The 11,918-nt window shown below is 41.6% G+C and overlaps 1 protein-coding gene across 1 annotated transcript in view; it reads left to right on the top strand.

The window, feature by feature from the left end:
• The window catches only part of DSCAM (DS cell adhesion molecule), a 445,083-nt gene that overhangs the window by 397,217 nt on the left and 35,948 nt on the right, over window positions 1-11,918 (top strand). The window contains exons 25-28 of the mRNA XM_017736327.1: window positions 1-23; window positions 600-788; window positions 1,551-1,841; window positions 6,793-6,969. The exon at window positions 1-23 is cut by the window's left edge and continues 70 nt beyond it. Coding sequence (XP_017591816.1) covers window positions 1-23; window positions 600-788; window positions 1,551-1,841; window positions 6,793-6,969 — 680 coding nt within the window. The remainder of the gene's footprint in view (window positions 24-599; window positions 789-1,550; window positions 1,842-6,792; window positions 6,970-11,918) is intronic.

Raw genomic sequence — 11,918 nt, 5'->3', positions numbered from 1 at the left:
CAATGGTGGCAGTTCTATCCGAGGTAATGTAATTCAGGTTAATTGCTACTTCCTAGTAAATTATCATATGTTGATAGAATTAGTATACAATTATGAATGGCTCCAAAAAAAAAAAAAAAGAAAAACAACCCAATCTGTATTGCTGTCAACCCTTAATGTGCACTATCATGGTGATAACAGCTTTCAGTGAATTGCAGTTTGTCTTTGTGGTGGTTTATTCATACATTTAATCACTTTCTCCCAGCATACCCTCAGCTGTTATGACAGTTGCTCTATCTGATTTTCCAGACGTGTAATCTCTAACCACTCATTTTGGAGGGTCCAGGTTCATCATCTGGTTGTTGCTGATTGAAGGGTCCTTAGAAATATCCATCCTTTTCTTTTCCCCTTGAAGCGATCATAAAAAATTGTATTTAAGCTGTTGTCAGGGTAGGCAAAATGCATTGCCTGGTATATTTTAGTCAGGGGAGAGCTGTATATTTCCCTGCAAGTGGGATTTTTTTTCAGTTTTATTAGGTCTTTAAAATGCCTCCTTGGATTACCTGAAGGGTTTGTGCTTTGTGCCTGGCTTACCGTTGCCATCCGCGCTTTCCCTCCAGGTTATATTTTGCAGTACTCAGAGGACAACAGTGAGCAGTGGGGCAGTTTCCCCATCAGCCCCAGTGAGAGGTCCTACAGGCTGGAAACACTGAAATGTGGCACCTGGTACAAGTTCACTCTGACTGCTCAGAACGGGGTGGGGCCAGGACGCATCAGCGAGATCATCGAGGCCAAGACGCTCGGCAAAGGTATGTTGGTTCCATCCCCTTCACCCTCCTAAATCTTCCATCCCCTTCACCCTCCTAAAGCTCCTGCATTCTGCTGTAGGTCTTGGTTTGATGAGAAAACAGGCTTGGATATTTTAATATTACTGGCTTTGGAAACATTTCCAGCTCTGTCCATGCTGTGACAAAAAAGGCTGTCGCTGTGAGACATGAAGCCCACACGAGCTGATGTGCTGTCCTTATTTCTCTAATAATTTTTTTCTAAGATGGGTTGGGTGTCTCCACTATCACAGACTATAGCAATTCCAACTACTTCATTGCCATGAGGAAGTTGTCTCTTCTCTTCTTGTAAAAATTCAGGGGTTTATTTGTCTGGATGTTCAATGAAGACAAGGAATAGATTTATGTAGAACAGAAATGGAGCCAGTGTCTTATTTCTGCTCCAAGGCAGCATTGCAGGAGCTGTGCAAGCAGCATCCTCTGAACAGGAGAAGTGTGAAAAATAAAGGAAAAGTCTGCGCAAAGTTCTGCAAGGCAAAACAAAAACCAGTTTTTGAGTGGATGTATGGATTTTTTTTTCCTCATATTGATTTGAAAATCTGGGTTTGTGACTCTGCCACAAAGCGGGAAAAAACATTCAAGAAGGAGGAGGGGGAAAAGTTGAATATATAGACACTGAGTTAAAACTAAAGATTGCCCTAAAAATTATTCTCTTAATTTTATATTTTGGGAGCCTTTTACCTGCAATATTTAAGCATTTTGTCTGGAATATCCCATTGCCTCTAGAGCCACAGTTTTCCAAGGAGCAGGAGCTCTTTGCCAGCATCAACACCACGCGAGTGAGGCTGAACTTGATTGGCTGGAACGATGGTGGCTGCCCCATCACCTCCTTCACTCTGGAGTACCGGCCCTTTGGGACCACAGTCTGGACAACGGCCCAGAGGACATCCCTGTCCAAGTCCTACATCCTGTATGACCTCCAGGAGGCCACCTGGTACGAGCTGCAAATGAGAGTGTGCAACAGTGCTGGCTGTGCAGAGAAACAAGCCAAATTCGCCACGCTCAATTATGATGGCAGTAAGTATTTCCTTTAATTTACACCTCAGATACTCACTCATTGAGTCTCTTATGTGATTTTTTTTCTTTTTGCTCACCTTCCATTTTTCCCCCTCGTAAACCCCATTTTGAATCTGCCAACCATGCTGTCAGAGAGGTAAAAGTCTCAAAGTTGTAAAATAGCTCCTGACAATAGGCTGCCAGGCAGAAAAGAGGAATTGTTTATTTGTCCTCACATTGGAAAAACTCCAGCACAAAAGTCAATCAGCCATAAGACACATAACCACAGCACATTAAGAGTCATTAGTTCCAGTGGTTACAGGGGCCTTTCCTAGTGTTTCATGCACCTTTTCCATGAAATTTTTGTCTCCCATGGAAATAGTTCCTGCAGCCATTCACGGCGATGTCTGGCCTCATTGCCATTCCCTATAACACAGCCCAAAACCCATTATGGGACACATCAGAGCAGCCAAGCAGGTTGTCCTCTGGGAAAGCCTCTGGATAACATCCTCCAAGGGCAGAGCAATGGCAGTGCAATTGTCCCTGCTTGCAGACAGGGGACAGTGAAACTAATGGCCATGACAGATGGCTCTGTTGTGCCCAGCAGCAGGGCATGGACGATGAGGGAGTTGTTGCATCCCACCCTTCTGCCAGGGGTTACTGCCCACCCTGCAGAACCCAGGGCACGAGGGCAAGAGCAAATGTGCCAGTTTGTCACTCACCCCAGCTCAGGTCCTGCCAGGCTGATTGGAAGGGATGGTGGCACATGTGCGGTCCTGGTGGCTCCGTAGTGGGAAACGGCTGCGTTCCTGGCAAAAAGGCAGCACAGATGGCTCCAGATGGCAGCCTCTTGAATTGCTCCAGTGTGAATTGCCAGAGCTCTTCTGGAGACATCCATGTAAAATCTTGCTGTGTTGCCAGGGATGTTGTGCTGTATTGTGCAACCACTTGGCAACATCTGTACTGTTAAATTAAACTACAGCCCTGGTGAGCAAGTTCAGTCAAGAACTGATGGTTGTGACAGCACCAAATTGGTAATTGTTCATAACTCTGTGTTGGTAACACGCCTCCACATGAACATCACCATTCATGTACAGCTCAGGGCAGAGCAGGGTCCATTCCCAGGCAGAAATGTGGGATATGACTTAAGCAGGGTTTAAACCTCAGCACCTGACACATCCTCTACTGCTATGCCAACCTTTGTGCTGGGTACTCAGCAGTTCTTGCAGATAATTAATCACGTGTGCCCTCACCATTTGGAAAAATATCATTTTTGGTAACCTGCCACACAGTCCTCGTGTTATTTCTGACAGTCTGGAAAATTAGGAAAAAGATCTTTCCTCAGCACTGCAGAGGCCCACAGGAAACCAGGATCTAAGCAGTTACTACACAAATGCTCCAGGTCTTTCCAGGCAGGTGAGGGACTTGTTCTACTGAGAAGTGTAGCTGTTGTCAATAATAACTCTTTCAAGTATTAGGAGTTAATTTCTTGTCATTTTACTTAACCAAACCTGTTTTGGTTTTGTTTTCCAGTATCTCTGTACAAGCAGCACCCAACTTTCAGTTGTTCAGTTGTCATTACATTAAGACTGATGGGGGCAAACAGTCTTAAGCCGTACCTTTAAATGAGATTATATCAAAGTGTAGATCCAGAGCCTTAAATTTCCACTGGTAACACTGAAATCTAAACTATTCTTACAGTGATCTGATTGGAAATGTTGTCAGGCTCTGCTCCATGATTGGGTGATGATACTTACCCTGGTTTCACACATTGTGACCTGCACACCCTTTGATTTTTGTATTTTGCTGTATAGCATCTTTGAAAGGGAGAAAATGAAACAGTAAAAAATATTTGCAGCATTACATTTCCTGGGCCACTGCTTCTGGTCAGCTAGAAAAATTCCCATTTGTGATATTGCTGGTTTTGTTTGTGAAGCGTGCTTTGCCAGGACTGTATTGTGCCTTTGAGAGGCAGAGCAAGCTCAAATACTGACCCCGAGCTTATGAGAGGAGAACATGGATGGAAAAGCAAATTTCAGTTTTCAGATTTTCTAGATTTGTTAGGTTTGGCTCCGAACTGAAATTATAAACTGATGATGATGATGATAATTTTCGTTATTATCATTCATATCAGTATTTGATGCAGGAATTTTTGCTTCCACAGACAGGGAATAGTTTGTTTGCAGAAAACAAGGCAGTGGAAACTTCTTGGCCAGGTCCCCTTTTCAGTGCCGTGCCTCTACCTTTGATTCACCCTGTGATGTGAGATGAGATGAGATTAGCCCCTTCCAGCTTCCAGGGGTCACAGCTGCCCTTCGGATAAAGCAGATACAAGGGTAGCACTTTGAAGATTAGATAATACCGAGTATGAAAGTTCTGGGATGCCGAATGCTAAGAACAAGCTTAGAAGCTTTAGCAGCCTTAAGATAAAGCCTTTGTAAAGTTTGCAGAAATCCCGGAGTTGCATGGGTTTGGGTCACTTTAGGCTGCAGCAGCCAATTGCTGTGTGTGGGAAAGCTCCTGAGGAATATCATGGCTAAGCATCCTTCCCCTCAAATCTCTCCGTGCTGAATTAGGTCAGAAGGTTAATGACCAACCTACGTGCAGCTTTTTGTTCCCTGTTCGTGGGCATTTCAGTAACGATTTCCAGCTTACAGGTTTGCTGACCTCCCTGCCCCTTGTTTTTCAGAAGCACGCAATCCATAAGGAGATATTTTTAGCCCTGTGCAGCTGCAGTTGTGGAGCGCTGCAAAGGAGCTTGCCGGCTCAACTACTCAGTAGCCCTGGCATTAATTCAGATCAGCTCTAAACTCTGCTAATTGATTCTGACCCATTCAGGCACTCCCTGCCGTGAAGGACACAGGAGAACACTCCTGAATTCACAGGGTGCAGTGGGAGATGCTGCAACAAAGGGGAAAAGGGGGTCAGAGACATTCAAATTACAACTTCTGCGAGGCACCAATCAGGCTAACAAAGGGTGATGGTGAACCGACCTGGAAAACCAAACAAACCCTCCCCGTTTGTCTGGCTCTTAGTCCTGAATAAACCTTTGACTATTCCACTCCCAGCCAGCACCTAGAATGACAACAAATGTTGAAATGGTGTTTTCTCAATAGATAGTAGGATTAATTTTTGGCAATTTCTAATGCAATTGCTGAAAAGCAACGAATGGATGATGTGAAAACGTGCAGTACGATTTTTTAATTGAGCTCTAACTGCCTGTATATAATGTCATGAGGTTTAGATTTGCCTAGGAAGAGGTATGGATAGTGATAATCACATATCTAATCACGTACCTTCAGGTTTAAGTGAAATAAAGGCCACTCATCATTTGATTTTCATCAAAGTATTAAGGAAAGCAAGACATAGTTTTAGGCAATCTTTAACCTCATGGTCTCTGTGACTAATTCAGAGAAAATTTTGGCCCTTTAGTATCCAGAAGGGTTTAGGAGGATTTAGGGACAGTTATTAGTATTACCTTCAGGAGCTTGAAGTTCTTTCCATTTCTTCATCTAATAATTTTATTTGTCTTTAAACTAGTGCAAAGTTTGTGTCTCAGGGCAAGAAGAAAATATCCTGCTGTGTGTTCAAGAAGTGGAAAATTAGAAAAAAAAAAGGAGAAAATTATGGGGAAGAACTGCAGTGGAACATTAGAAAAATATTCCAAATGCAATTGTAAGAAAACAAATTTTCCAAAGTGCCTAATATAGGTTTGGATGGTTGTAGCTTTTCTTTTAATCTTTGTCCCTTTAGGGAGCTGCTCTTCTCTTTATATGCAGCTGAAACAGTTCTGAAAAAAACAGGACTTAGGATTCTACATTTTCACTGTGGTTATGGCACTCACACTGTACTGCACCAGACCTCAGTTTTTTATTCTGATACTGTATGGCACATAATGAGATACATCACTTAATGCAGCAATTAAAATGTAAAAAAGGATGTACCTGTTTTTCTCTCTCACCCTCCTTTCCTTTTAGCAAGTAAGTAGCCACTTCTATGTTTCAGTAGCCGGTTAAAATTTAATAGCTTCCATCCAAAGTCATCACAGTTCACAATACTTACGTGTTTCTACACATTTCAAGCAAATCTGCATTTTCTAGCCTCATTTGTGGTTGCATTCAGCAGTTTGATAGTAATCAGGAAATGAGTGAGAAGTCTTCCATGACTAAACAGCCTTCCACAGAAGGTGCAGCATTCTTCTCACGTCCCTTAGAGGTAAAGAAGAAAAGAATTGAAAAGTTCAAGTATTATATATCACCAGGAAGCCAGGTATATTCAAAATGCAAATATGTCCCAGAATGAAAAAGTGAGCTGCCTGCCAGTAGTTGGTAGATTCATTTCCCTCATTTCCCTCTCAAAATTTGATTGTTTCTATCCAGCATTACTCTCTTGTTTTACTGATGAGTATAATGGCAGACAGTCTTTAGCAGATTAGTATCAGGTTGGCTGTCTGAATTTCAGATCACTATCACTGCTGCACCCTTAGAATTGATAGCAGAATGTTTCTGTGCAGAGGATTATTCTGATGTATGTGGCACAAAATGAGCTTTGTCAAATGCATTCCTTGCACAGGAAAGCCCTGCAAAAATGTCACAGCAGTGCTATTTCCCCATAATAAGGAATAATAAACACAGGGAGGAATTCTGAGGTCTCTTACAGCTTTTTAATAATTTAATAGGACTCAAAATTAATCATAGTATTTAACGGTGTAACAGACATGGTTTTCCTCAATCAATGAATGCAACTCTTCTGGATTTCTGATAACCTCTGAGTCTCTGCAGTCAGTCCCTCATTACTGTGAGCCTGGTTACGTGTTCATGGCCGTTAGACACACAAATGTAGCATCCACCCCAAACAGAAAAACCCTTGGGAATGTTCTGCCTGCAGCTGAAGCAACAAGGTGCCTCATTCCCTGAGAACTCAATCTTTTGTCCTCGTTAATAGGCCTCTAATACCATGACCCTGTTTGCAGGTACAATCCCTCCTCTCATTAAGTCGGTTGTGCAAAGTGAGGAAGGCCTGGGAACCAACGAAGGGCTGAAGATGCTGGTGACCATCTCCTGTATCTTGGTTGGGGTCTTGGTGCTGTTTGTGATGCTGCTGATCGTGAGGAGGAGGAGGAGGGAGCAGAGGCTGAAGAGGCTGCGAGGTAGGATGATGTCTGTGGAACTTCTGTCTACCTGAACAAGAAAATAGGAGTGGGGCTGCATGTGACCAAACTGTTCAATCCCCAGTTGGGATCATTTCCTGCAATACAGAACAAAGTGTGTGTGTTTTCTACAGAAATTCCTTCTTTTTCACTTGGTCATAAGTTTCTAAAGAAAAATTATTAATATATCCATTATTATTTTGCATGGGGGAAAGGAAAGTGTTTCTCATTGGTTTGCTTTCCTTTTTTTGTTGTTTGTTTGTTTCCCTCAACGACCTAAAAGTGGATTTGTTTTGAAGGGTGAAATCAGATGTTCTGAAGAGGAGGGAATCTCAGTTTTCCAGCAGATGTTAACCATGATTTCCAAGTTATAAAATGAAAGTAGCCAGATGTTGGTAGGCTAGAAAACACAACCAGATATTCTCAGCTTTGTTACCACGTTTTTTCCCATGGTTTTTAAAATGGAACTTATACAACACTTCATTGTTCACTGACCTTTCATTGTCACTGATCCCTATTGTCCTCTAAACTTTATTCAAATTCAGTTGTTTGTTATGTGAATAAGATTTAGATCTGTGAATTCATTATTATTATATTTTTCATTATTGTTATATTCATTATATTATATCATTCATTATTATTATATTCATTTATCATTTTTCTAGTAAATACCCCTGGCTGAGCCACAGCCAAGTTTTTGACCCTCGCAGTCTGCCACTGTGGCCCTGTAGCTTTTGCAATGGCACACTACAGCAGAACCTTCCCTGAAGGTATTTGGGAAAAAACCTTTCAAATCTAAACCTGAATTAATAGTGAAACAATTTACCATCTGCAAAAATAAGCCTATTTTTTTTCCAGGAGCCACCAAATTGTTTAGCTATTTGTATTTTAACCAAAATATGATCATGGTATTTATTAGAATCAGGGCCAAGCCTATGTTTTCCTTCTGACCTTCCTACTCATTTCTTTTTTGAGTCTAATTTTTTCCTTTGTAACAGTATTTTGGAGTTTCTAAAAAAGAAAAAAAAAAAGACAGAGGGCATGGGCAAATTCATTTATTAAAGAGGAAAACAAACCTTATGGTTCATGCACAGCCCTGGAAATCAGGACATCTGGATGCTTTAGCTTGTATAATCACTTTTTCTTCAAAACCTTGTAAGCCCTCTACCTCCCCAGTATTGGTTTTTTTTTTTCGTTAAAGAAGTGTGGCAAAGAAAAAGAAAGTGTTATCTTCTTGGAAATACTGTGGAATTCCATCCAGTAAAGAGCAGGACATCTCGAGCCCTTTGGCTCTAGAAAATGATGTCTGTGCACATTATTTTTTCATGGTTCATTTACAAGTAGTCATTGTCTTGAGTTACAGTCCCTAAAGGAAGGCTGATGATCACTGACCAGGATGGCGTTTGCATAACATAAAATTTCTCTGAACTATTTCCTCTCAAAAATGAGGAATTTAGAAAAATACCAGCGCTTCACTTAAATATAGGCAGTGGTAAAGATTTCATCAGTACTTTTGATAAAAATAATCAGTATTTAACCACCATTTCTGTAAAAGTTGTGTCTCACTTATCTGAATTTGTCAAGCTGCAGCTCAACACCCCATCTGGTCCTGTTTTACTTCTCTACAGTACAGAGGTTCTTTTTTGCATCATTTTCAGTCTCCGAGGATATTCTTTCCACATGGTGGTAACCAAGTCATTTCTTAATGTTTTAATTGGTAAATGAAACAGATTAATATATTTTAATTTTCCTCTGTAGTTTTCCCATCATTTACATCCTTAACATTTTCTCCACTGAGATCATTTGCCAGTTCTCTGATTGCTCTGCAGCAGCAAAACATTCCCTGCTGTACAGCCCTGGTTCATGTTCTTGATATATGACCTTATGATCCAGATTATTTTCTTAGTGATCTGGCACTTTCTTTATATCTTAGCCACCAAATTCTTGTGTCATTTTCAAACTTTTATCAGATGTTATTTTATTTATTCCAGACCACTGATAAATGTTCCAGACAAAAAATACTGAATAATGATTCCCTGCTTAAAACTGGGGTCCGAATATGTTGAATTCCATGTAAAATGGCTGCTGTGGTAATTCTTGCATCATGCTACTTTCTGTTAAAATGCTTTGAGTTACCAAAGCTTTATTGTAGAAAAATATAAATGTGATCTTTTACTGTTATTTAATCATATCACAGCGAGAGTTTTTTTCAATGTCATTAATTCTCAGCAAATTTTAATCTCATTTAAAAAATCCACTTTGTTTGACATGGCTGCTTGACCACAAGTCTGTATTGATTGACCTCAATTATCCTTTTAATTCATTTCATTAAGCTTCATTCAATTTTTTAAAATTATTTTTTGCATTGCCAAGATCAGATTGATAGGACTTCAGTAATTCAGAATTTTTTTGCACATTGTTTTTGAAGACTGATCCCATGTTAGACATTTTCTGCTCTTCTGGAAGTTACTTCGTGTTCTAAAAGTTTTCCTGACAATTATTGCTGTTCCAGAGAACTCCTCACTAAGTTCTCTAAAACAAATGTGTGCAAGTTTTTCTGATCTCCTAACTAAAACATAAATGGTTTGCTCTAGTAATTGTTGTAATTAACTTTCATATAATTTTTGAAAGTGAAATATCACATTTTCACTTGGTGGCCATGATCTGCTGGGGTTTCTTTGAGGCACAATATTCATTTTTCCTAAATCAGGATTCCCCTACCAACTTCCCTCTAGTCTACATCAGAAAGAATAATCTCCACTGTGGGACCTTCTAAAATAATTTGTGCAAGTTGCAGATGTAAATCTTGCTTTTGTGGCTGCAGATGTAGTTTCTGTGAACCTGCTTAACAAAGAGGAATGGGAATTGCAGGTTTATTTGCAGTGTGCTCTGCATGCAAATGTTTGTATCTTTGCTTATGGACAATGGGTTTGAGCTTCCATCTCTGTTGGCAAATGCAGCATAAGAACAGAAGTCTCCAGTTTTGATCTTTTTACCACTTGTCTGGATGTAGGGACAGTTAAACATTTTTCTTCCTCCTTTATAAAGATAGCAGAGTCTTCAGCAAACTCCTGATTTTTGCCCAGTTTAGTAGTTCCACCAGCCAGGTCACAAAAAAAGGTCACTTGGCTGCTGGGGTTCATGCAGCCATTCAGTAGGTCAGCAGATATTCTCAAAGAGAAGCCTGATAGCTTAATGCTCCTTCTCCTGGCTATTAACCCAGCTCTGCTACTCCTGTAATAGTTTTCCCTTTGTTTTTAAATCCAATTCACCTTAACGCAAGCACAAAGGGTCAGCGCGGCATGATAGTTCAGGAGTGGCAGGATGCAATTTAAAACTCTGTCACTGTCCCTGATTTCCCAGGGGGCAAACCCAAGTGTGTTAAGAATTTTGAAGGTGGCTGCCCCAGCATAGGAAAGTGATGGCTGTGGCTTTTTCACTGAAGTGATGCTTGGCTGGAGCAGAGATCATCCCCTTCCCTCTGTCCTCTCTGCCTCCTTCCCAAGCCCTGCTTTCACCACCTGAAAACTGGGAGATGATAGGACACAGCCAGGGACGCTGGCTCATTTTAGGAAGCGTTCTCAATTCGCTGATCAAAATGGTACTGCAGGAAATGCACATCAAAATCCCTGTTCATTGGTTTGTGACAATAACATTTCTCCTGGAGCTGAAGTTTTGGGCACATGATGTTGTCATAGCGAGGTCCCCAGCATAGGGAGGACGTGGAGCTGCTGGAGAGAGGCCAGAGGAGGCACCAGGATGAGCAGAGGGATGGAGCAGCTCTGCTGGGAGGAAAGGCTGCGAGAGCTGGGATTGTTCAGCCTGGAGAGGAGAAGCTTTGGGCTGAGCTCAGTGTGGCCTTGCAGGGCCTGAAGGATCCAAGAAGAAAGATGGAGAGAGACAATTCCCAAGGGCTGGAGGGACAGGACAAGAGGGAATGGCTTCAGACTGACAGAGTAGGGTTAGACAGGATATTTGGCAGGAATTGTTCCCTGTGAGGGTGGGCAGGCCCTGGCACAGGGTGCCCAGAGCAGCTGGGGCTGCCCCTGGATCCCTGGCAGTGCCCAAGGCCAGGCTGGACATTGGGGCTTGGAGCAGCCTGGGACAGTGGAAGGTGTCCCCGCCCATGGCAGGAGGGTTGGAACTGGATGATCTTTAAGGTGCCCTCCATCCAGAACTATTCAATGATTCTGTGATGTTCAGTTACTTTTAGGCTTCTGGGTTTTGCTCTGACAGACACATAAGAGCCCTTTATATTCCTGCCACCTTTGTCCCATCCCACAGCAACCTGTGTGCCCATCATTAACTCCAGCAGTGCTGCTCACCTTTTGAACAATCTGCTTGGGTAATTAGCAAATTTAATCTCAGCTGATGGAGTTTTTTCCCTTCAGTACTTTTTCATTCAGCTTTCAATACGTAACATGGTGTTGCTGATGCCTCATGTTATTTTTGCCTGTAGGTGCACAATCTCCTGTGCACCCCTTTAACCAAGGATCAACATGTGTTAAGGAGCATTTATGTGCCACATATATGAATTGGTGTGAATTTTTTTCCAGCTGCAGCATGGAAATGATCTGTGTGCTCAGCAGCACCTGAGAATATGTGAGGGAGGTTGTCTTCCATTTAAACCTGATAAAGAATTGTGAAAAGCAAAGTATGAAGTATGAAGTACATTGTAATAATCTTCAACTTTGGCCCTTCTGCTTTCCTTGAGTTGTGAATTCCTTGCACAAATATCCACAGACTTGACTTAAGGAGGCAGCAATTGCTTCAAAACCTGCTGGCTGAATGAAAACAATGTCTGCATATTAAACCACCCTGATTATGTGTGCCAGAGGGAGAACATGTGCACAGTGTCTTCATGATCCTGGTGCTGCTAGAATAGCAAAAGCATCATAAAATTTGCTGGGGGGGAAAAAAAAAAAAAAGCATTACTTGCAACCAGTGTC

This window comes from Corvus brachyrhynchos, unplaced genomic scaffold (assembly GCF_000691975.1).
Source record: "Corvus brachyrhynchos isolate BGI_N302 unplaced genomic scaffold, ASM69197v1 scaffold434, whole genome shotgun sequence".
Lineage (NCBI taxonomy): Eukaryota > Metazoa > Chordata > Aves > Passeriformes > Corvidae > Corvus > Corvus brachyrhynchos.
This window is presented reverse-complemented; position numbering and strand designations above follow the sequence as displayed.